The sequence below is a fragment of the Pelmatolapia mariae genome, linkage group LG9 (genome assembly GCF_036321145.2).
Source record: "Pelmatolapia mariae isolate MD_Pm_ZW linkage group LG9, Pm_UMD_F_2, whole genome shotgun sequence".
NCBI lineage: Eukaryota > Metazoa > Chordata > Actinopteri > Cichliformes > Cichlidae > Pelmatolapia > Pelmatolapia mariae.
In genome coordinates this window covers 16,145,442-16,172,044 of record NC_086235.1, presented here as the reverse complement: position 1 = coordinate 16,172,044, position 26,603 = coordinate 16,145,442, and the positions used below count along the sequence as shown (strand labels likewise).

Here is a 26,603-nt window from a genome sequence, read left to right as displayed (position 1 = left end):
TTACCCAATTAGCTTGACGTGGATTTTAACGAAGATGTGTATAATTATCAGACACAAACCACAAACTGCTTTAATTCCATTTTAATTTTCATACAGGTTATCACACACACATTAGAAGCAAGCAGTCATTAGACGTAAATGTACAGAGACAGTCAAACATAAATATTTATGATTTTTGCAAGTTTAGAGTAGAGAGACTGAAGGGAAGTAATATTTATTGACCAATGCGCTGAGTTGACATGAGAGTTCAGTAATAAGACTCTAAGTACACCGTTCATTACTTTTTCATCTCAAGTATTCCGCTTCCCGGCCCTCGTCTCTTCGCACTGCAGATGTTACAAAACTGCAACCCGGGAATCTGAGACAGGAAAGAGGGAAAAGTTACAGGAAGTTATATTTGAGCTTCTCAGAAAAAATACCTCAGCACCAATGTGTAAAGAGCGATACAGCATATAGAGATGTCACTTACTGTTCCTGAAGATGGCAAACACTCCTTATGAAACATGTGCCTGCAGTGGAACACCACCACGTTGAAGGTTTTGGCCATGTCTGAAACACACGTTGCAAAAATTGGTTTTCAAATGCAATACAACATTAAAAACAGATGAATACACCTACATTATATGACTCACCTGAGGGTAAAATTGTAGCATGACATGACTCACAAATGTTCTCCTCTGAAAAGAAAACCAGCAACGTTCTTAAGAGTCCAGTTTAATATAGCTAATCTCAAAAGGAGCTGCACAAACACCAAAGCGCACCCACCATCAACCCTGACGCCTCTCATCTGTGTTCGATGCATCTTCTGGAGCAGGGAGAGGGAGTCGGCCACCAGGATCTTTTTGCAGCCTTCCCTTAAAAGAATCTTGGAAACAAGAAATCAAACGAGCTGTCAACAAACAGGATAAGAGGTACAGAAATCGGTGAATTAAGCAATTTAAAACCACCCTCCAATGAGGTAAAATTAAATTCTAACAGTATAGTCATATGAAAAAGAACATGCATCTTTACTGAATTAAGAAGATGAGAGAGCAGCCAGGTGCTGCTAATCAAACTCACTTGATTAACTGATCATCAGTGAGTGTGAGCATATCTATAGAAGCAGAAGTTTGAGCAGTTTGCCGGTCTGGATCATTCAGGTGTGTTAATGCTTAATGTAAGTTAATGCAAAGGAGGAAAGACATCAACAATCAAGACCTTAAAGTTCAGTGTGGGAAGGTTTATAAACCAATTTCCAAACAATTTGAGATTCATCATTCTACTGTGAGTGGAATGGTGGTGGAGGGGTGATGATTTGGGTTTGTTTTGCAACCACATGGGCATCTTGCAGTCATTGCTTGACCATTAACTAATCTGTAAACCAAAGTATTCCAGAGTCAAATGTGAGGCCAACTGTCTGACAGCTGAAGCTCAACTGAAACTGGGTCATGTAACACGACAATGAACCCAAGCACAGCAGCAAATCTACAAGAGAATGGCTGAAAAAGAAGAGGATCAAGGTGTTGCATTGGCCCACTCAAAGCCCAGACCTCAAGCTGACTGAAATGCTGCAGTAAGTCCCTAAAAGAGCTCTGCATAAACAAATGCCCACAAACTTTAATAAACTGTGGGTCAAGGGTCAAAGAGTGGGTCAAAATGCAAGCACAATGATGTGAGAGACTGGTAAAGTTAAACAGAAAACAATTACTTCAACTTATTGATGTTAAAGGTGGTTCTACAGGCTGTACTTATTCACAGGACTGCAGTCAGACAGTTTATTAAAACCTCTAATGACTACGCCTGCACCTTAACTCAAACATATTTAAAATGTCTCTCTGGTTTTATATCTCTTTATACTCGGTATATGTCCCTTGAACTTAGAATCAACTATATTATTAAAAAGAACTGTCTTTTAAGCTTTAAATGATCGATAGGATCTTAAATCACGATTGCCCTACCAAGGGGTCTAATCCGGACTAGTGATTGGCTTTTGCAGAGTTTAAAGTTGCAGTGAGGAGGACATACTGTAGTTTGCACCAAGAAGCATTGTGATGTGAGTTGTCAAGAATAGATCGCATTCTTTTCAGAACTACTTCCAGCTTTCCATACCACACCAAAGTAAGATGGTTAAGCCAAGGAGTTGTGGCAATGTATTTCTTTGAGAAAGCAGACTGACAAAATGTGGACAAACAGAAGAACTGTTGAAATTTCCTTCACTTATTTCTTAAGATATTAAAGCATATGTCCTTTATCTTATAAACGGCCCAGTAAATTTGAAATGGGCTGAAGGGTGTGGAAAAAATTTCAAGCTAATCTCTGGGACGCATGTCTGACCTGTAGATTGTAGTCATGAAGGATTTTCACGAGGGAATCTCTGAGGTTTGGGATCTCCATGCCTTCCTTTATGCGTCGGATGAGCAGAATAGGATCAACATGAGTGCCGATATTATTGAGGAGACCGGTGATGAATGCTGGAGTAAATAAAGTAAAAAGCAAGAGATAACTGAAGTTCAGATTTATTGATGGACAGGTTTACCATGACTGACTCGATAGGAGATTTGGTGACATACGTGGTTTGTCAATAGAGTAAGAGATGAGATCATCCCACAGCTCTGCGTCATCCTGGTCTTTAGCAAACTCTATGGCTTTGTCAACATCTGCCAGCTCCTCCATGATCATCTGCAAGGCTCGTCTACAGTTTCCCATCCTGCCTGAGAGAAACATGTCTGATTAGGTTCTTCCTTATCTTTTCAAATGAGAGTACGAATCTTAATCCTTAATCAACACTTACTGAGCAGGAATACTGTCTCCTCCACAAAGTTTCTCTGCTGGCAAATCTCAAGAGCCTAAGGAGGCCAACAAAATGACTTATGTTACCCAACTTCACTTCTAAAGACGTGAATTTATGATTGGATATCATGTACCTTTTCAAGAGGGCAGTGGGTGCTATCTCTCAGGAAAGGTAGGAGATTTGGCCGGTCGTATTCGGCATACAGGCCTATCTGTCTCTCGTGGTACTTCTGGCCTTTGTGGTGGTCCCGTTTGAACAGTTTGTGGAGGTACTGTGGGCAAAAGGCTGGTCAAACTCCCTGCGTTATAACATCTGTTTTGAATTCAGTAACCTAAGGTGCTCAAATATAACTCACCACATGCAGAAGTTCAGGCCTGTCTGCTAGTTCTTCCACCACCTTGTCTATCTGTTGGAGTCAAAACAAAATCTGTCACTTAGAAGCATTTGTTTAAATCAGAAAGATAAAGAAGATTCAAAGAATTCAGGGGTACTTACTGATATCTTGTCTTCATTATCGAGAAGCATGTCAACAGCTTTCTGACAACATGAAGTCATACAGTTTAAATGGTTTAAATGTATAAGAACAACATCTATAAGTAACAAATGAAGGGGACCTCAGTCAGTGATGACTTTTTACCTCTTTGTCAAAGTCCATGAGGAGTACGATCTTGTCCTCGATGGAAGAGAAAAGGTTGTGTTTGTGGATCAGCTGGTAAACATCTTTGTGCCTCAGTCTCAGGTAGATTTCTAAGGCTCTGTCGTATCGCTGGTCATAGGTGTACCTGAAACAGCATTGAACACCAGAAACAACAAATTTAACATGATATTTAAAATCCCCATATACCAGTATCATTTCCTAAATGTTGCCAATATAAACAAAGGCAGTCGAAATTTAAGCAAAGTGTTAAAGATGAAAGACATTTTTTGAAAATTTCACCTTATTTGACCTTGAAGAAGAGGTCAGAGGTCCAAAGCAAGGTGATATTTACAATCCCCGTATATCATTCTATATACTATATGTACTATACTATAAATTTCTTACAAACAGTAAGAAATATAGAATATAGTTTTAAATAGCTCTGTATAGCCTTATGATCACTTTGACCTTCAGATCAACCTTGAAGAAGAGGTCAGAGGTCAAAAGTGATATTTTAAAGATATTTTTAAGATTTAAAATATCATGACATGTCAAATCTTCATATGGTACTTTGTATATGTTGAGAAAACACAGCACAGGTGTAACCATAGCAGTTTCTAAGTTATATTAATGGATTATTGACATTACCGCAGTCTACACCCTTACAAAGTTTTATGAGAATTCATTGTGTTTACAGACTGAACGACACGCACGGAATCGCTCCTACAAACATGGCCTCCGTGCCGTAATATTCAATATTCAAGTAATATTCAAGTTAAGACCACTCACAACTCAGCCAGCGTGGTGAGCAGTGTGCTGTTGGTGGGATCCCTCTTCAGGTGATCGGTGACAGCCTGAACGATGGCCATGTTATTATAAAGATCTCCCGGCCATTCCCGGATCAGTGTGGCAAAACCCTTTACAGAAAAAAGCAGCACACACTATCAGCCGTCGTACGTTCATCATGCCAAGACTGCAGACGGGTGGGGGTGTAACCTACCTCATAGTCAGTTTTCAGGAATTCATGAAGGATCATTTCATAAATGGCCGGTCTGAGACGCAGATCTCCTCTTGGCAAATACTGACTGATGGCCTGAAACATGACAGAAGTGGCACCACATACAGCATAAGAGACACAACTTTCCACAGGGCAAGCGTCGCACTTCATTGCAACGTTATAACCACTTTAGTGATGCCTTCAAAGCACAGCCGTTAAAACCTACCTTGAGCTGTCCAATGGTCTTGAACCTGTACACTTCATTCTCCCACAGTTCCATGTTTTTCCCCAGGACCTTTTGACACTTTCTGAATAAAAGTAAATAAATAAATACATTTAAATTAAAACAAAAAACAAAAACACACACACACTTAAATCATTTAAATGATAAAAAGAAGATTCTGCTTTTTACACTTGGTCCTTTGAAGAGAAAGCATAAGTGGTCCAATTATATGAATAAAGATACGCCATTTTAGTTTGTAATACTTCAAGCTCTAAGTCAAAGGTCAGGGTCACACAAATTAGGAAAAAGCTTTATGTTCTATGGGATCACCTCCAAATTTTAGAGCAATATATTAGTCACTGAGGGACTGAAGCACTTTCTTTGGTTGAGCTCTTAAAAACATTATCTTGTTCTTTACATATCTCATGCAAACACTGCTCATCTGCAAACATGCAGGACTTACCTTGCAGCACTGTCATAGTCTCCCGTGTTCACCAAGTGGTCGATGTAGTCCATTCCAATCTTCTGAATGTCGTGCCTCTTAATGTTTTTGAAGCTAATCTCCGCAGCCATCAGCGCCTCCTGATGTCATGGTTAAAAGCGCAGTAACAGGACACAAAATCAAACTCTGACCTTGCAGCCGTTAACCTTTAGCAACCCTCATGAAATTCAACAACACAAACCTCGTATTTCTTCTTTTGGACCAGCCAATCAATATGGTCGTCCTGGTCTCGCTCCTTTGCCACAACGATGTCTTTGGGACTGATGATATAGAAGAGTGACTCTCCCTCTGAATGCTCTGTTGATGAAAATACATTTATTCCTCTGCGTACTCCCACATTACAGCTGACATTTGATAATCGATGCATAATGAAATCAGGCTGCAGTAAAAGGCAGCGTGACATTTCTCTGGGAGCAGATTTTATAGTCTCACCGAGGCGGTAGTCTCTGCACTCGTTGTCCTGGAAGTTGCGCACCGTCAGAGCGTCTGAAGAGATCTCCTCACAGCTCTCGGGGAGAGGCTGGATGATGTCGAGGCGAGGCCGCGCACATAACTCCTCATCCTGTGAACATATGTACTGATTTTATATCCGACTTAGGTTTTTGAACAACTACACATTTGTTGTGCACACTTTTGCTGACTTTCAGCTTTAATTTAAGGGTTTAACAAAAACTTTTGCATTAATTGTTTAGAAGTTACAGCCATTTTTATACAATCAATAGTAATTGTAAAAAAAAAAAGTATTATAATTTTAAAAATTTAGATTGTTTTTAACACCTGGGTAAAAATCCTTTGTAGTCAAAGACTACTGAAAAAGCAAGGCTGCTTTTGCAGTTTGCTTTGGGCCGCTGTCCATTTGCAATATGAAGTTCTCTCCAATCAGTTTTGCAGCATTTGAATGAATCTGAGTATAGAGTGTTGTCCTGTACACCTCACAATTCATCCTGCTACTTCTATCAGCAGTCACATCATCAATAAACACTAGTGCCCTGGTTCCACTGGCAGTCATACATGCCTATGCCATAACACTGCCTCCACCGTGTTGGACAGATGATCTGGTATGCTTCAGATCATAAGTTGTTTCTCTTCCCATCATTCTGGTAAAAGTTCATCTTGATTTCATATCTCTATTTCTTTTTCATGACTCTTTTAGATATTTTCCAGCAAAGCCTAATCTGGCCTTCTTCTTGAGTGTAACCAGTGGTTTGCACCTTGTGTAAATGCACTATATTTACATTCATGGAGGCATCTCTTGATGGTAGACCATGACAACGGCACATCTATTGCCTTGAGAGGTTTTTGCTTTTTAGCCTAATGATGACCACTTACTCTGGCACATCTTTGGACTTCATATTGAGAATTCCACTAAAAAGATACCACATAAAAGTTCAACGCTTGGAATCAACTACAGATCTTTTATCTGCTTAATTTCTCATGGAGTGACGAGGCGTACAGGCCTCACCTGGCAATGAAACTCCCTGTCACTCTGAAAATTAGGTACTATGAATAAAACAGTAATACAACCTTTCTGGAAAACCCACTGAATTAAAGCTGAAATTACGCACTTCCATCTTGACTGTTGCATTTACAATCCAGTGTCATGATAGACAGACGCAAAGATGGACAAAAAATGTCTAACAACTTACTGTCTTGTATGTTAAAAGAAAAAATTATTGTTACCATTTGATCAGAGTTTTCCTTCACAAAGAACAGGGTGACCAGCTGATCTGCCAGCGGTGCCAGCCCACAGATGAAAAACTCGGTCTCAAAAGCAGAAACTAAAAGAAACAAAAGATCATCTCTTCAACAATTCACATGTAAAGAAAGTGAGTAAAAAACAAGTGAGAACAAGGTGAAATATTTCATCCCTTTAATGCCTCACATTATTGTGTAGTTATACGTAAGTGTCCTTCTGTTTTCATACATCGATTGAACTTAAAAGGATACGTGCATAACGCAATCTTTAGCTTTACAACTACTAAAGTAAGCAACTATTAAACTTTTAGGTTTCTCAGTTAAAGACTTTAGAAAGCAGAAAAAGGAGAGATGAAATGCATTTATTTCATTTAATTGTTTTTCCATCTTAACAGTATGCACAGACTGAACCCGGGCGCCATTTCAATTTATCTAAAGCTGTCTGAACAACAGGACCCTTTCTTCTTGCAGCACTGCCTTCTTCTGCAGTTGACGTGGTAGAAATTTCGCATAATATTATATTTACATTTATATTTTGTGCCCCGATCAGCCCCAGCTTTAAAACCAAGCCACTCCCGAAAAGTTTTGCAGTGTGAGCCTTTGTCTTGCCAGAGGAGCACGAATTGCAATTTAAGTTTTCAGGCCTTGGGAAACAACATCATTCACATTCCCTGAATTTTTACAATCATCACTATATAAACTGAGACAAAAAGCCCCACAGAAGTACCTAATATTCAATTTTCAATTCAATTAAGTTTAATTTATATAACGCCAATTCACTGCAGTCATCTCAAGGCGCTTAACATTACCAAGGACGCCAAGAGAAGGCTCTTTAATTCAGCATTTGGGCCATGTTAATAAAAAAAATTGATTTACAAAGAGATGACAAAAGAACCGAGAAGATAAAACTGAAGAGAGGCTGCTGCCATCGGAGAGAAGTATTGCCATGAGAGAGTGTTCTTGGTCTGCAACAACGCTCAGCCGAGAGGTATGTGTTAAAGTACGATGCACATAAATGCCAGAAGTTTTCCTCAGAAGAACAATCAATAATATAGGATTAACTAGGATGATCAATATCGTAACCACACGATTTCAATGATATGTCACATTACAGCTAAATTACAGGGCACAGAGGACGTGTGCAATCTCTTAACTTATGCAAAAATATTACTCAGTGCACAGATTTCATTAACTCTGTGACTCAGAGTGTGCACATTTTTCAGTGGTCTCATATGTGGAAGACGAAATGGGGTGCTCTGTACCTATTTCCACATAGCGGCTGGGCAGGTCTCTCATTTCAGTTGGATTTCGCTCTTTCACAACACAAATCTGAAGAGAAATAAGAAGATTAGACTGAACGCACGCCACAGCCGGCGCCTGTGATTAATATTAACACGAGCAGGAAACAAAGCAAACCTTAATGGAAGAACCCCAGCCGACAATGAGAGTGGTGTTGTCCTTCCAGCACAGGCTGCACGGGTACATGTCGGGCCTCAAACTCACATTATCCCTCAACACATTGGTGATCCTCTGCTTTGTGCTGATGTCATATATTTTTACTCCCTGAAGGTAAACAAGCAGCAATTTTGCATACAAAGCTGTGCATACAGAAGGATCGGGGTTTGTTTAACTGTCGCAGAGATCTCACCACATTGTTGGCCCATGCAATCAGGTTAGCTCTCCATTTGATATTAGTGATTGTTCCCTCGCCCTCATGTAGGACTGAAGTCTTCCAGCGATTCAGCCAGTTTCTCTCATACAGAAGGAGCTTTAAGGGGGGAAAAAAAGTAAGGACATTTAATTCAAGGGTGCAATATTACACCCCAGCCTACAGAGGGCAGTAGATGAACAGTGTATTATACTGGAACAAGCAGTTAGGAAGCTATGTCTGATAAAATCATGAAGTAAAGCCCTATTTTCCTCCACATGTGCAGACTTAATTCCACTTTGGAGCATTTAAGCACAAAGAAAATAAAGACGGATGGCTCAACGTGAGTCAACCTAAAGGAGAAGCTTCACCAGCTCCACTGGTGAATAAAAACATTAAACATCCACATAGCCGAGATCATTTGTGAAGATGGTGTTGAAAATGTGTCGCGTTACAGTCTTGATTTAATACACCCTTCTCATCATAACATGGATACACGGTATTAACTGAAGGCGCCGTGGATAACAGTGTAAGATACACGAATAAGTAAGTTCATTACTTTTTTGCATGCACCGTCTTTACTCTTGTGCCGTCTCGAAAAAGCTATGAAAGCTCCGAGAGAGCTTTGAGTGATGTGCGTGGCTTGTGTGTTTTTAACCACAATGCAATGTGGCATTGACGGCCCTGAGAGCTATTTCATGAATTAAAGCTTAAGTTAAGTTTTCAGGCCTTGTACCGCACCTTCTGTGGAGGACAAAGTCGTTCACATTCCCTGCATTGTTGCGGTTCTCACTATATAAAGTGATACAAAAAGCCCCCCAAAAGTGCATATTATTACCAAGGCGGCTGGGAGAAATTTGTATAGGCTCTTTAATTCAACATTTGGGCTATGTTAATAAACAGTTTGCTCGACAAAGAGATGATATGACAAAAGAACTGGGGAAACAAAATTGAATTTCCTTTGACAGGATGTGGCTCCCGTTGAGGGGTATTGATTTTCATCACAGGCAACTTGTGGAGGCCTTCACAACTTGGAACTGAGAGAAATCAGCGCCAATTGAAAGAAAATGGCAAAGTAACACTAACAATGGAGTTTTGTGGTAAAAGTTTTTCCTCGCCCCTGTTGTATAAATGTCAGCACACTTTATTTATAGGTGGTTTGTGCAATGGCGCCACATCGGTGCAGCTTGTAGTAGTGTAATAGGCGAGCGCTAGTAGGTAGCTGTTTTTACCTCAAAGACGAAGAAAAAAAACAGAAAATGACAAATCTAATGTCTAATATGCTTTTCACCTTCCGCGATGACATACCCAGCGGAGGCAACTTCCAGAGAGAGATCACCGTATGCGCCCGGAAATCCTAAGACTATGTACCCTCTTGATAATGACATCTATTTGCTGTGCTTGTGAAGCATTGCCTTTCAAACACTGTTGAGCGAACAGCACTTTGTGAAAATGGGCAGCTCTCCCGAGAGCACTCCAGCGAAAAGACAGAAAAGTAAGAGCCTTTCACACCAGACAAAGGCCTGCGCGTCGCCCTCAGCCGAGCCAAAGTGAGACGGTGTGCAGGACTCGGTTTCACCCGGACACAATCAGCACGCATTATTGCGGCAGGAAATGTCTTGAAAATTGCGGTTAAAAAAAAAAAAAACTGGGTGTAACAAGCGCACGAGTAAAAAGTACTACTCAAACCTACCTTGTTGCCCCCGGTGACAAACTGCTTATAGTTGGATCTGGTGAACTGAGGGTGTAATGCGACCACCTGTGAAGAACGTTTAACAGTTTAGAAGAGCGAAATCTATTCATTCTCTTTTCCATCCTATAACACTGCAAGTCTGCAGAAAAACTTACTTTGATGGGACAGTCAAAGTTCTCGTGGAAGCCCTCTCTTGTGTAGAGGCCGAATACTTGAACCTGGAACAGAGACGGTGCAGCAGAACAGCAAGCAAAGGTGAATAACTCAAAATTTCTCCTTTAATTGCTGCCTCTGCAACTATCTGAGGCCAGCGGGGGGAAGTGTAGTCAGAAAAGACTTTTGATTGGCTCCCTACTTCTCCGCTGGGTCACCAATTAGTGGGGCCAGTTGATTCTTCGAACCCTGCAGGGTTTACAGCAGAAATCCTAATCGTGGACTGACCACAGCCTCAGTTGGCTACAGTAGCCTTTAATGTACCATTAGAGTACATGACGCCCACTTTTCCTCTACCTGAAGCCCCCCCACCACCACCAAAAAAAGATGGGGAAATAATATAAAACTCTGACGCTATCTCATCTCTTGAACCGCAGCAGTGGTTAAGGATTAAGTTAGATTTCAAAGGATTATCAGCCAGCTGAATTGGTGAGGGCAAACAATTGCTATAGCATTGATTTTAATTGTCTGCTCCACTTTTTTTGCGCGACAAGATCTTGTTTTTGCCACCAGAGTGCTGGAAGCAGGGGGAGGGCGATATCAGAAAGCATATCTTGACTGCAAAATCCATGAAGGATGGTGGTAATGATGAGAAGAGACAAGATAACAGCAAGGTGGAGAACATGGAGAGGGTATCCATAGATGGGCTGATGGCTGACTGACAGCTCAACGGATCTGAGTGCAATCCTTCCCTCCCACCCCTCCCCACTCTTCAAAATTGTTACAAGCTTTTTATAAATTCCCGCATCATGAAAAAAATATGGGGCTTATGTGTAGATATGGAGAAGATAAAACTCCAGGTTAATGCTCCGAGTGCGGAGGAAGTGCCGTCTAAAAATTCGCTGCTAGTTCCAAATCATTATGATAAAGTTTCAGGCTGATAAGGCGAGTTTATATGAATCAGAGGATGAATTATGAAAGATGAGAAGCACTGATTGGTGATTTCATTTTTTGCTGCAGGCCCAGAGATCAGTAGCCAGCGGTGATGAGTGGAGAGATCTCACCTTCCCATCCTCGGAGCAGATGCCCACATGCTCTCCACTTTCATCCAGACTGATCTGGTTGATCTTCACTGAACTCTGCGGAGACACAATATCACGGCATCGTTTTTTTAAAGAGGTGGGCGAGTATCATAGTGGATGGCCAAATGTTGCTAGCTGACATTTTACCCCAACTAAGTGAAATGCCAGGAAAAAGAAAAAAAGGCAATGAATGCATGGTCCCATATGTGTCAATGTATAGAGAGTGCATTAATACTGAAAATGTTAGGGGTCCCTCTGCTGCAGATGCTTTTAAATTTAGGGCTCTTAAGATAAAAGGATCAACTAAATGGCATAAATTACAGCAAATGTTACTTTAAAAACGTCCCTAAAGTGAGGACGGTGCCTCGGTGTAGACTTGAAGAGGAAAGAAGTTGTTTTGCTTATCATAGATTTCCAATTTTTCCAAAGCAGTTGCTTCAGCTATTTGGTAATCATATTAAATCCAACAGCTAGAGCACAGCTGTGTCTCTCCTGTTCTGTGAAACAACCTCCCTGTTTCGGGTTATGATTTTTTTAAAAACTGGCAGTAAGTTTCTCTGGTAAGTAGCACTTGAATCAACATGCTCAGCAGGCGCACGACATTTGGAAACATGAGTGCAGGTACAGTAATGTAAACCCACTCCTCCCTGCCTACCAAATCAGCCCTGATTACTGAGTTTTTGTTTTTTGTTTTGTTTGGGGTTTTTTTTTTGGTTTTGTTTTTTTGACTTGTAAATTAAATTACTGTTCAGAGTTCATTCCCTCCAGATCAGTGGAAGTAATGTAGTAAAATAGTAGGAGTAAATTAGAGAGAGGCAAGCTCATTTCTGGGTGTGAAATCTTCCTTCAGGGTACTACGTGAAATCTCAAAATATCTCCTTTTGCTTCCACATGGGATCTAAACTGTATTATTTTGTCTGCAGGGCCCGAGTTAACACTGTTGACTGTTAGGTATTTTTTTCAGGAATATAAAAGTTTCATCAGCCAGGAGGAGAATTGCATTTTTACAATGAAAAAAAGAAAAACCTCTTTGGGTATCTGATCAGCCAGTTGTGGTTTTCGACTCAGTGTTTAGCTTTACCATGAAATTATGATTCCATACATACTCCACTTAGACCTTTAATGATTTAACAGCAGTATCAGTCTTGACCACAGCACTGTCTGTCTCACTACTAAAGCTTTCTGCGTCATTCATATAACAAAATACAGTTTCTGAAGACAGCAGAACTAAAAACAATGGCTAAAACTGGGGTTGCAAAAATCTATGTTATCCAGCCGTCAGCTTCCTCGAGCTGTGACCTCAGTAAACACTTTCTTGATGAGTTTGTGGTCTAATTTGTCAGTTTCCTATCTTATTTATTAGCTAATGATGTTCTTTGGTAAATTCTGGCTCCTTTTAGAGTCAAGAATGATAACAAAGCATGACGTGCTTATTTTGTTATTAACAAGTGTGCAGGGTACTCGATTGCTCTGGAATATCCATGTTTCTTTCATGTTTTAAAAAGCTAAAGGAAAATTTATAGTGCTGCTTTGAATTACTAATGGTGATGTCTCTTACATATTCATGTGCGCTGGTGTGCATGACTCAGGGCTGAAACTGAGCTGAGCATGTTGGAGCTAATACATCTTAAACAGCAGCTACTAAAATGTTGGAGCTCCAACAGGTTAGGAAATGCATGGAGGAATGAAGACTGCAGTCTAAACACATACTCTCAGAGCTCGTAATAAAACAACTGTCTACACTGGCAGGAAAGTAGCTATTTTATTAGCATAATGAGCAAGCTAGACACAACAACAACCTACTAAATTTTGTTTCCCACAGGTATCCTTGTGCTAATCAAAATACAGAGTTTATACTAGATATTAGTACCAAACAGACTAATTACAAATGCTGAGGTTTGCATCACTGCAACTTGTAGTCAGATTTCTGAGAATGTGCAGGTTAAGCTATATGCAATCTTGTTTCCACTAATCAAAAAAAAATTTTTTTCATGCAGAAGTCAAAGCTTTGTATTATTGTCACAAATGTTTGTTTGTTTTTTTCAATTAACTAATTCAAACTTCTGATGAAATAAGCTTAAAATTGAGATAATAACCTGAAATTTTGACTTGGCTCAGCCTGGCAAAACAATTTTTTTCATTACCAAATGAAAAATGTTACTGTGTAGGGTATGAAGTGATGCTGTAGCCTGGCAGTAAATTTAATGCAGTACTGTACATTAAGTATAAAATGGACAAAATGCTCAGTTTGAAGTTTCAAAAATCAGACTTCACCAACCAAAAGGTGACGTCAAAGTGACTTTGCTCATCTTTAATATACAGGCTATGGCTCTTGCCCTCTGACATGTTTGTTTTTAGGTTTTTTTTTACTTTATTTTAATATGTTTGTTTTTTGGTTCTTTTCTTTATTTCATGTGTTTAATATGTCTTGGAGTAAAAGTAGAATTGAATTCCAAGTACAGCAGATGAGTATCACTTTGATTTTACAGGTATTTAGTTACACAAGAAAGTAAATTCAGATTTCTAACTGATGACATCACTGGATGAAAGGTTAAAGTTACAGAAATCTCAGCGTTATTAAAACTTTTCCTCTCGGGACCGTGACTGCCAACTGATAAACATGTCAGAACAACAATATAATGTAGTTAGTAACATAAACAGCGGACTCTCATTGCATCCACTGAGCTAACAAGGCTAAAAAGTGTTTTAAATGCAAGTAATTGGTTAATGTAACCCAAAGCATTTTAATCTACTCACAATCTCAAACTTCTGAGTAATATTTCCTTGGATGTCCAACAGGAAGACCTTTCCAAAATGAGTACCTAAGGCAAGAAACTGAAAGGAGACAAATGTAATGTAAATTAAACCAGAAGACACCTGAAATCAATTCCAGATTTTCCAGAAAAAAAATCTTGTGTTTATGACGGCTGTGGGAGAGGATAAAAAAATATTTCCTGGATCTGCAGTGGCATGGGCAAAGTGGGGATTGGGTGGGCTTGGAGGCAAAACTGTGAAATTGCAGGGGGTGGAAAAGCCCTATTTATTAAAGCAGACAGTGTGAAATGGCATTTTTTTCCCCCTCAAATTAAAATGCTTAAGCATAATAAATGCACTGTACATCTGACTTCTTCCCATGCAACCCAATCACCTCCCTGCCCAGCACAAGGCTATTATTTCTACTGAGCAGCAACTGGTTTCCATGTTTTGTGCTTCGGCAGAAGCGCACGTGTGCATATGTATGTGTGCGTGCGAGTGTGTACACGAGTCCACTGGGACAAAAAAATTATAGAAACCGGGGGCTTTGGCATTAGATTAAGTGTGTGTTCTTCCACCCCAGCCCCTGCTCCATGCCCTCCTCCTAATCCCCCTCCCTTCTAGACCAGCATGTGGATGTGCGGCGAGGCCAGCATGCTTCAGTGCAGTCTATAATGAAATGCTTATATTTACAGGCACAGCTGAGCATGTCAGACAGAGCCCCTGCAATCTCCCCAAATAAAATAACCAAAAATAAATAAATAAAGGGTTCAACCTTGTGAGGCGGAGCGACTTTTAAAGGGATTTATCAGAATGGAATTGTTCAAATGAAATTCCGATTCAGACACTTAAAATATGAGGCAACATAAGGCAGTATGTGCTGTCGGTGGCTTTTAGGGTTGTGGGAGTTTGCCACAGAAGAGGAGGGTGGGGGAGGGTAGTGGTGGTGTGACCACACAGGTAGCTGGATGGCAAAAAGTACATAAGCATAGAAATCCCAAGAAGAAAGACAAGTCAGATCAAATTTAAATTTTCAGCAAAGCAGTCTCTCTCTCTGTGGCACAGTTGCTGTTTTTAGGTTAAAAGAAGAAAAAAGGGGGGAACAGAATCCTCAAAGTACAAATAAATACACGAACATCAATAGTGGTTAATAAAACATCAGGTGAGGAGACATAACTGGGTATGACTTTTGCTCTGCTCAGGCGTGCAAGTGTGCCGCTGGTGCCACGATGATTAACCATCTCGCCGAGAGTGGCCCTCTTAAAAAACAAAGGGAGACGAGGAGCAAAAAATATGTAAGAGTGGGAATAAAAAGAGGAGAAGACAATGGTGCCTGATGCCTTCTGATTCACCTCCCTGAGAGGGAAAAGCAGGGGAAGGTGAGAAAATAATGGGTCTGCCTTTACAGATTCAACAGAAGGGAAGAAATCCAACTTTGAAGCTGACATCTCTCAAATGTGTACCTAAACAATGTGAAATGTCTGCGCGAGATGGGTGAACCTGACACGGAAATGCCCCTGCGGGTGGTGGATCATAACCTCTACCTTGTCATGGACGGTCATACAGCTGGCTGCATCGTTCTGGAGAATTTCTGTCATCCCGTTGGAGAGCCTCTCGTACTTCAGCTTGGGCTCCTCCTCGCTGTCCTCCTCCTGGTGAAGAAAGCAGTCTCTTAATAATATTTTCCAACCGCTATTCCTGTTCCCTAAAATCCCCCAAATCATCACTGCAGTGAAAAGAAATATGCAAAATCTCCACCTAACCTGATGTTGTATATTAAAATCAGATTTTTATGAAACACGTGCTACAAAATATGACAAAAATCCCTATTTATCCAACGTTACATCTTTAAAGGTACCTTATTTAGTTTTTGACCACTAGGGGCTCTATGGAGCAACATTTTTACACGCGAGTCCCTGATTTGCGTCTTTTTTTATGCAAGCACACAAAAGGGTATAAAAAGATGTGCACCACAATACCAACAGACATAAAGACCATTTTACATCAGTTTTATCCTTTTTGACAGAAAACAAATGCAGTGATGTGTGAACTAAGATAACAGAGAAGGAGAAACACATCATTACTCTAGAAGACAAATTGAGCTTGTTTTTATGAGAAACAGTGAATGTCACTGTTACAAAAACAATCAAGAGGGCACCAAAAATGGTTAAATACTTGTTTTGGTTATAGTGATATGACTAATGTAAGCAAAATCACTTGAAGGTCAGTTAATTTACCTGTGCTTTTCAGAAGATACAAATAAAATAAAATAGATATCATAGTCTGTGTATATACATAGGCTGCAAGTCACCTGGCCAACAAACTTTGAAATGACTTTTTATAAAGCAATTTATGTTTTAAGTAAATGGAATAATAATTTTGTTTTATTTTCACCACGGTATTTAATTGGGCATTGAGAATCATTAAATACATCTGGTATTGGAACTACTCAATTTTTGGTATTGTGACATCCCTGCTTAATGTTTTTCTAAACTGATTAGAATTGGAGTTTATCACTTATCACACTTATCATAATGCAGTACTAACAGCCGATCAACAAATTGCTGCAAATTATTAGTTTTTGCATGAATTCCTAAAAGCTGAATGAGACGATGAGAACATGGAAACACATTCATCTTCATTCAATTTGAAAATAATAAAATATTCATTTAAAATAGAGATGCACCGATATTCTTGCCCACACATCATTATCTCACTATAAACATCTTATTATCATTATATGCCACTTCAAGCCTGGCTGACAGTATGGCAAATCAACAAACAGGGTTATATTAACCTAACCCTTCAAAGACACTGACATAAAGAGTTAAATGATGTTTTTTTATTGATTATAAAGAGCATTTCCTTTTATTCCTTTTCCCCTGGTACAATTGGAGGAATAAATAACAATAAAATGACACAAACGGCCAAAATTTCTATTGTAGACCAATCAGGTTTTTCAACTTTGAATTATTATTCTGTTCCTCAAAAGTGAGAAAACAGTTAAAAATATGACAAATATGACAACACTATAACAACAGCTGTTTAAATCACTGAATTACATTATACTTAATGATGAAATGATGAATAAGATCCTCACATTTGAGAACCTAAAAGCAGACAAAATTGCCAAATGTTTGGCAGTTTTGCTTTAACCTATCTAATTTAATTCATTGCTATTTATCCATTTCTAATATGCAGGTAATGCACAAATTTACTGTATAAACATAACTGGGGTTCCTTTCAGCAGCATTTATTGCAGCTTTCAGTCTCCAATAACTGTGATTAATCCATTTTTGAAGCCTGTGTACATGAACATATGTGTATAGAGGGATCTATGCACAAAGACAAAATTTCCATCACCTTGCATGAAATGCTTGATAAAACAATAAAAGCAACATCTTTTCATGACACTGTTCATCCCCAGTGAAATACATGAATTTATAGTCTTTTCATAAAGCAAACTTAAGGTATTATACTGTGTTACACTTTCCAGCCTGAGTCAACATTTGCGGCCAGTCACAGCCTGAATATTACTCATAATTCAGTTTATAACCAATGCTGCACAGTCTGTGGCTGCCCAGAGGGTGCATCAACTCAAAACATTGTCTGCCATTATGTGCTACTGGGTTGGAGGTGGGGGACAATAGCGTGGAAAAAATGTTATTTTCAAAAACAATCCTTTCCCACTCAACAACGCCATATCTAGGCTATTTCCTGTGTATTCTGGTTGTGAGATTTCTGATGCGAGGGCATTTGTCACGGGTTTCAAAGGCGTATCAAACAACAAAGGCAAACTTCATCCCCACAGAGAAACTACCCATTTTAAAACTTTTGCCATCTCTTGTAAGTTGCTCTTTGTTTTGTCAACTACTCAGCTGGCCTTGATGTTGTAACCATTTTTGCCATTTTCTTTTAGTATTGGCTGTTAAAATAGAGCATGAAGGGAAACATTCAGCTTTAAATATACTGCACAGCGAGGACCACACTAGTTGGAGAAACGAAGGCGTGTACCCTGTATTATTAAGACAAACAACAAATCATCATGTGTCGTAAACACAGTTTACACACAGGTGGCAAAGTAAGGGAAAGATCAACACATAGTACATATAAAAATTATATTAATCACACGCTGCAGCCTTTAAAGTCAACTCAACACAGCTAAACAACACAGGAGGCCATACACAGTGCTCTCCACCAAGATTATAAAACCACCTCACTGAGTATTTCTGCTTCTAGGCGTTGTGCTTGATCATAAATTATGATAGAGAAGATGCACTGCTACAGGTTTTTCGTTATCATTTTTTGTATGTTAAAAACAATAAAAGATATTAACAATAATCAACTGGGTATATTAAAAGATTACGTAACATATTGCTCACTTCCTCACATTTCTTATTGCGAGGACTGACCTTTAAAACAAAACAAATTCAATCCATTATTACAGAAAACAGCCACATGCATTATTAACACGGCTGGTTATTAGGTTTACACTGATCCACTGAATGATTCAGTTTATTTAAATAATGCAAACAATATTCAAACCAAAGTCACTCATTTGCTGTCCATAAAAGTTTGTTTTGTTTCTTTCCGGTTGATTAAGAAGGGAAAAAATATCACTAAAAGAAGATTTTTGACCAAACAGTTTCAGGACAAGGTGCTTATGACGCACTGTTACACAGTAATAACAGTTTTACAACTGCCATATATCAACTATCAATTTACATTTAAAAATATGATCTTTGATGAATTAAGGCATTCAGAAACGTAGCATTTAGACACAAACTATTGAGCTATACATGTCACACCTGGGCATGTACAGGATAAAATACACAAAGTTAACATTATCATGTACCCTAGTTAAGCACACCTTGTATGTTTCAGTGCTTGCATGAGTTCCTGCCTATATCAAACAAAATCAGGAGTCTGGTAATAATTTTTTTCCATCATTATATTTGCTTGTTTCAGTCCACTTGGTTTGGATTAAAGCCATTTCTTTACAGCTCTGAAACCAATGTTTTCTAACTTTGCTTTGTCCATTTTTTTTGCAGGACTGTTCTTGTTTTCAAATAACTGGATTTCATACCTTTATCCTGATCATAGCATCAGTGGCAGCTTTATACTGCCCACGATCCCAAATTCAGAAATAGACTTGTCAAATTCATACATCATCATTTCCTGTCAGTCTTGCAACCTGCAGTATATTAACAGTGGCTGTCTTGATGTCATTACCAACAGCTATATTGAACTTAACTGCATTTATGAATTTCAATCCTAGCACGCATGGTGGTGGCACTCCCACCAAACTCCTGATTTGCACGGGTCGTGTCCAAAGATCTACGTTTATGAAACCAGCATATAACATGCTATAAAAACTTTGCTTAAACTGTTTTCCCAGCTGACATCAGCTTGGTCCTTTGTCCATAAAATTAAAGTGTGTCCATAATGCTGTTTAACAAATTAGCTTTTAAATTTTGGTACTCAAAGTGAACTTCTAGTGTTGAGGTTAAATTATTGAAAATTGCTAAAATGAATTTAATTAATTTGCTTTTTCTTTTCCAACAGTAGCACAAAGACATTATCAATTATTGACACTTGAGGGTGTGAACGATTATGTTGTTCCCATTTTATTCTTTCTGGAATTAAAAGACCGCAGTCTAGGCTTACAGAAGCGTTGCTTCTGCCTGACTCTGTTCAGTCACTACATGGTGCAGAGATCCTGATTTATTGTGTGCTGTTTACACTGTCTGTGCAATATGTGATGACTGAATAAAACTAAACTAAGCTAAGCTAAAATATGCATTAAACCATTTCATTTGCTTCTAAAGGAGTGGCAGAATCATGTAGAGCACTTAGAGCCTTACAGTGGTCCAGCAAGTTGCTAAAAATACAATGCATGATGTCTTTTCTTCCATTTATTACCCTTCATTCTCTACCTTTTATGTGCTTTTCGGGACCACAAAAGTACATTTTTTGACAGGCTTTTATGGAACTCACCCTTTCGTTTGTCAGCTGCTGGGGTTTCTTTTGATTTGTAACCATTTTTGCCATATTCTCCATCTACTGACAGCTGAGCTAAATGAGACTCCTCGTGTCATCATCTAGCTTAATGTTCAAGGTTCAAGCAAGACTCGCCCATTTGTCTGCTTTTAAGGGGAACGCTGTAGCTGTTAAATCTAACCATGTTAGTTTGTTTGAGGCAGAAAGAGGGGGAAATTGGTGCAATCAGTCGACTAATATGTTGCTTAAATCTATCGTTTTAAGGGTTTGATCCGCTGAGCATACTAAAAAGCACTTACAAATCAGGCTTATTATTGTATTATGTTATTACAAATCAGACTAATCTAACCAAATCATGACGTTGATGAAGAGAATGCCTCTGACTTTCCAGAGCCACTGCTCAGACAAATTGTTACCCTGCTCATCTCTTCTGTTAGCAGAGTGTAGAGCAAACAGCCCCTCGCTGCCTTCATCTAGCGAGGCTGCTGTCAAGCTGGTAACAACAGCAGCCAGCTACAGTATATTGCAATATTGTAAGCAAATAATCACCTGTTTGCAGCAGCCACTCAGAGGAGACTTGCAATCCCACAGTCCAGTGAGTGTTTGTCCATGACTACTGAACACATGGTGCACAGACAGACCACTATTTACAAGTCTGGTTTATTTTCTTGAGAAAAAAAGTAGTAGCTTGAGAAAGGTGCAGGTGTCCAAAATGCAGCATATATCTTATATATGATTCCATCCTCTGCTACCAATGAAGAAAAATTCTCCTTCCTGTCAGCGTGATGTGTAATGTTATATTTTATTCAGCCCATGTGAGATCCTCCGAAGCACAGGTGTACTGTAACATGCCAGAGTTCAGTCATAATATTGATGGATCTGGAAAGCTATATGTAATTCATGAGTGTTTGACACCTCTCAGAACCTGACAAAGATCCTTTAGGGATCAAGCTGTGCTGATAAAGGCTATGTTATGTATTACAGCCCCTTCAGTAGGCAGAGATTTCAAAAAGCATCCCAACCTGACGGAAATATGAACACTTCTGTCACTGACAGTATATTATTGGTGATGCATGTCTACACTGACATACTGGTGCAACTGCATGACACATTCAAGTCCATTTTTTCCAGTTATTATTTTTTAAATATATATCAAGATTTCTTAAAATAAATTCATCTTAGATGAGCTAAAATGATGAGGTATTTTTGATTCTTACCTCAGACTCATCTGTGGTTTCCTCACTTGGATGTCTGACCTAAAAGCAGAAAAATGTTGGGTTGCTTTAAAAAAAATATTAATGTTAAAGCATGGTTTCAAAGGCCATGACTATTTATTTAGAGATTAAATATATACCAAACAACTGCAAAGCTAAATTAGCACCTAAAATGTTAGCTTTCCAAGCAGAGAATGGCTTGATGAGAAGCTAAATCAAATGAAACCACAGCTGACAGCTCTCACAGGCACACTTTGAATGCATTTTTGACGCAAGTGCGTTTAAAACAGAAACATTTAGCTAGCTAGCTTTAGCATTTTGAGCTTACCTGCTCCTCCACTTCCGCCATTGTGATATTATTTAGCGATATATCCAAAGGTAACAGCTATAATACTTTAACAAATATTTTTAAAAATATCCGTTAAATCTCCGCTAAAGGTTTGTTTCATCTCAGAAACACCCGCTGTTACGTGACAGCAAAGTGATGTTTGTTGTCGAAACCTGCTTCCAGTCATAAGCTAAATCACATGACTTGAATTCGAGTATCAAGGCGTTATGGGTAATGAAGTCATTCAGATAGAGAAACGACAACGCGGATTCTCCGACAGAATAAAAGGAGACGATTACTTAAAAAACGATGCCAGGTGACAGTTCATAAGTGTTTTTCGTGGTTTTCGTGGCAAATACTTGTAGCAAGTTTAACTCGGTTTTAACAATCCAAGTGTCTCTTTTCTTAAGTGTCAGACGGCAAACTTGTGAAGAAAATGTCTTCTTTTTTCAGTTGAAGCTAACAGTCTTGAAACTGCAGCCAAATAACCCGCAGTAAAGCTAGGTATAACCATAAAGCACGTCTTCACTGACAACATTAATAGACCAACCTTAAAAATTTGAACGGTCGCCAGATACAATAAATTAACCTGGACTAAAAGTCCTCCAAACTTTCCCCAAGGGGGATGATAAAAAGGCTGATTTCTGCTGTCATTGAAAGGTATTCAAATAAGTGGCTAAAAGGAGCCAGCTAAATCCACCCCCTTGTATACAGCTGAGTATTTTAATTTGTTGTATTAATTGTCTGAAACATATCAATGGCAAATAGTGTAGTTTTTCCCTAGAGGAGAAATTTATATCATTTATAGTAAATATTAAAAATAGTTCCAAACAGTTCCAAACAGCATAAACATGCTACTTTTGCTTAAAGTCCATCAATACTATTACTTATAATTAAGTAGTTTTTACAAAAGTAATGGCTCTGAAATAATCATGAGTATTATTACAAGAATTATTAGGCAAAAGTATTTACTGTACACATTGTCCCCTTTTATATTGATTATTTACTGCCACTAGCCAGATATACAGAAGAATGTGAGGTAAAATACACAAAATGTTCTTCTAATAACTGAGCGCTAAATGAAGCTATAATCTCAAAATGATAACTTACAGGACTTTAAATTCATTCACAATCTCTCTTTGTCTTAATTAAGACAATTTGAATAAAACAGGACAAACAACCCTCTTTCCAATACATGTGGAGCTAACGCAAACTGAAATGATTAAGACTATTCGATTTAAATATGTGCAGATTTTTCTGAACCTGGTGGCTAAATTAACCCTTCAGCTATTATTTGAGTCCCCTGGTTTCAGAAGAATATTAAATTATATTTTTGATACTTTAAATATGCATTTTACTGCCAAGACTGTATTGAAGATTCAAGACACTTTATTATCATTAAGCAAACATAATGAAATCAGGTAATACTTGCTCAGATGGTGAAAAAAAGCTTAGATAAAATAAACATTTTACATAAATACATAATATAAATATTATAAATATAAAATACAACATTTACTGACAAGCATTAAAGAGTAAAAAGTATTGGGACTTAATATTGCATGGTTGGACTGAACATGAGTTATTTATTTACAGGCTGTGCATCTGTCTGTGTAATGTATATGCCTGAGGGTTGTAATTGTGTGAAGCTGAGCAGTAAAAAAGTGCACTTTACATGAGTTATTTTACATATTATAAAATGTACACAGTGAGGTATGTCCCGAGTTATGGGATGTGGAATTGGGTAGTGGAATATTGCACATGAGGGTTGTACATAATTACTGTCACATGGTGTTTAGCAATGTTACAGTTGTAGGAAAGAAGCTAAATATGTATATGGGCGCATCTTTACTCTTGATGGTAAAGAATATGAATACTTTGTCCACTTGGTAATAAGCAGTAATTGCATCCAGATTGTGCGTTATTATGATGAGAAATAGCAGCTGAAAGTATTTATTGTGCCTCTTTTTGAAGTAAAATCTGTGGTAGATTTATATACAATTAAAAGTACAGTACTTTTCTGAGGTTGTCTCCTATGCCTGCCTTAATAAAGGAAATCCCTGTGCATTCACTAATAAAGCAAACACAGTCAGCAAGACTTCCAGCAATAATTAGGCTATTTGTTTTATATATTTGCAGACTTCTCTGAACATGGTGGCTTCGGATATTGGTCGACTCGCCCGGTCCTCCGTCACTCTGCTGACAGCTGCTTGCCTGAGTCCAGATGAATGCCAAAGGTATGATTTGCCTCTTCTTTATTGAGATTGTCTCACACCCCTGTCTTGCCTCATCCATCCTCAGGAGAATCCTAATGCACTGATACCAAGGGGGAATAATTTTTTTTTTCTTTACAATCTGCTTAGCAATGATTTATTGATTGCGGCTTCCACCCTCACAGAGAATTACCGATCCTTTTTGGGAAATCAGATTTTCACACCTTTCATGAGTGTGTATGTGGCGCAGGTCTCCAGAGACAGTGTGAGGGGAAACTGACTTTGAGGAGCAGCAGTGTGTGAATCTCTGCGGTGTCGCTCCTCTGCTGCTGCCAGTGGTACGCCCAATGGATGGCCCTGTGATTCTCTGCTTCTCTCTCCATCTCTCTCTCTATAGTTTTGCATTATTTATCGCTCGATAAATACAGTATCCAAGCTTGATTTGTTTTCATTCCCTTTCAAACCTCCAAAACATATGCTTTGCCGGCTCTCCCATCATAAACATGCAAGGGCCCCATCTAAAGTTTAAGCACCTCATGGACAAAAAAGTAAAATAGTAAAAACAACCCTCGCCCTCATAGGAGGAGTCAGATTAGTGCACCGAAAGCTTTGATGCTCCAGAATGTCAGCTCGGTGGATCGATCCAGCAGAAAACACACACACACACACACACACCTGACCAATCAGAGGCGTCTGTCTGTTGTGGACCTGCTGGGCACCGTGGTTTACAAGCTTCAAAGAGCTCCTTTTAATACACTGCTTTGATAGCCCTCAGCCTTCACTGACCCGCCGACCGTCCGCTGGGGAGCGTTTTAGCTTTAGTGGAGGAGAGAGGGATAACTGTTGATCATATTAACGAGCGTGAAAAGAAAAATCATCTCAAGTCTCAGATATTTACACCCCTGACCCCACGAGTCCCGATAACAGTCTGTTAGATCAGCTGCAGATAAAATAATACAAATTGGCTGCATTTTTCCAAGAGTAATTTAACACTATTAACAGCACTTGTTGAGATTTAGATGCACAAAGGCATGAAGTGAAAGCATAGACAGAAGAACAGTTTGGTTAAAAACCCTAAGGGGGAGACAAATCATCACCTAACAAACCACATTACACATCTCCATATGCTCGGCCATCACAGCACATCCACATATTCATAAAATATATAATGATTGCTTCAAATATGTTTCATTTAAGGTGGAAAATAAAATGATTTACAAAATGTTAAAGAAACCATATTTTAATTTTAAAGCAGATGAATACTCGCCGATATCAGGTGTTATTAATCTGAGCGTATGTGTCTGTTTGCATTACACAGGTCAATTCAGGTCCAAAAAAATCAGATAATTAAATTATTTACGTGCCTTTTACGTCACTCATAGCAGCAAATGAAGCTGTTGTGTGTGATTTCTCAGAGATTGGAGAACATTTGTCACCTCGGAAAGTCATGTTAACTGACAGAGCGAGCTGATGGTTTGACGTTACATTAATGTTTAAGGACGAAGAAAGCATGAAAGAGAATTTTGTCTTTCGGGTGGATTATAAACCTCATTCTGTCGTGCGTTTTTCAGAGCAGGCTGGTGTGCTGCAGCCTGTCCCAGGTTGAAATCACCCTGCATATGTCTCCAGTATGTTGGAGATCATTTGAAGCTATTGAACTGTGCTTTAATTCCACACCTAATAATTACTCTAAACATGTTTTAACCTCTTGAATATTCTTCGTAATGCTGCTCAATAAAGTGTTTTATAATTTGTTAAGTAGTGTGTGCCCATTGTTCAAACATAATATTTAGATTTTATACTTTTCTGGTTCAACTAATCCCAAATAGCTAGGAGAAATTAAAAATGCATCCCAAACAAGAGCTTGGGTGTCAGGAGGTTAAATATTTATATATGTACAAAATTAACCATAGTTGTTAAAGTTTCAACAGGCTGTGTGGTTCTTTTGCACTTTTCTTCCACAATGCAACTTTTAAAAAAACAAAGGAGCTTCAGAAGATTACAGAATATTTAATCTCCAGGGTTTTTTCAGTCTCACTTCATAAGGCTGGTTTTGTGAGAGAAAAGTTTGTTTTGGGACATATGGCTGCCACTAATGATCATTTTCATTATCAGTTTATCTCTAATATCTGTAACTTATTTCCTTTAATATTAAAATAATCATTAATTGCAAGGAAATACTGAGTGGTCCCACAGTGGGGTATATTACACGTTCACCTAATAAGTGAAAGAGACCCAGTTTAATCCCAGGAGGAGACACAAACCTCTTTGGGGTTGTGACAGGAAGAGCATCCGGCGTAAAAAGGAGCTACCTGCTGTGGCGACCCCTAGCTTTTTAAATGCATGCACATGTTGAACATTTGAAATGTCTCACAATCTGTGTATAGCAAACAAAAGGATAAAACTCTTACATTTAAAAAGTCTGATCAGCAAATTTTTGCTGAACTAATCAAACTAATCAACCATCAGAAGAGCTGCTTTTCAAATGGACTTTCTAACTTTGTTTATGTCGTTACACAGTAACTATGTAACATCTCTTTTGTTCAGTTTCAATTTTGCACTATTTCTGTTTCTGAAACATCTTCATTTGTTGCTTTTTTCCCCTGTTGATAAGAAAGTAATGCGGTTTTGGAGTCACATATAATTTGGTATACTTTAAAACTACCAGAGATCATTTATTAATATAAAATGATA

At 38.7% G+C, this 26,603-nt stretch overlaps 1 protein-coding gene across 2 annotated transcripts; it reads right to left on the bottom strand.

Moving 5' to 3' along the window:
* Positions 1–74: 74 nt before the first annotated feature.
* vps41 (VPS41 subunit of HOPS complex) lies at positions 75–21,903 on the bottom strand. Of its 2 annotated transcripts, XM_063484071.1 has the most exons (28): positions 21,697–21,903; positions 21,372–21,410; positions 15,699–15,806; positions 14,158–14,235; positions 11,383–11,457; positions 10,321–10,383; positions 10,166–10,231; positions 8,473–8,592; positions 8,241–8,387; positions 8,087–8,153; positions 6,810–6,907; positions 5,562–5,691; positions 5,311–5,426; positions 5,091–5,209; positions 4,631–4,712; positions 4,408–4,500; positions 4,197–4,324; positions 3,408–3,552; positions 3,266–3,307; positions 3,126–3,176; positions 2,904–3,041; positions 2,771–2,825; positions 2,550–2,690; positions 2,314–2,450; positions 766–865; positions 633–677; positions 470–549; positions 75–358 (listed from the first exon to the last, which is right to left on the bottom strand). In XM_063484071.1, the coding sequence occupies exons 1-28, from the start codon at positions 21,715–21,717 to the stop codon at positions 278–280; spliced, it is 2,565 nt and encodes an 854-aa protein (XP_063340141.1). In that variant the 5' UTR covers positions 21,718–21,903; the 3' UTR covers positions 75–277. The 2 variants fall into 2 exon arrangements, with proteins under 2 accessions (XP_063340141.1, XP_063340142.1); XM_063484072.1 differs by lacking the exon at positions 21,372–21,410.
* Between the last annotated feature and the right edge of the window lie 4,700 nt (positions 21,904–26,603).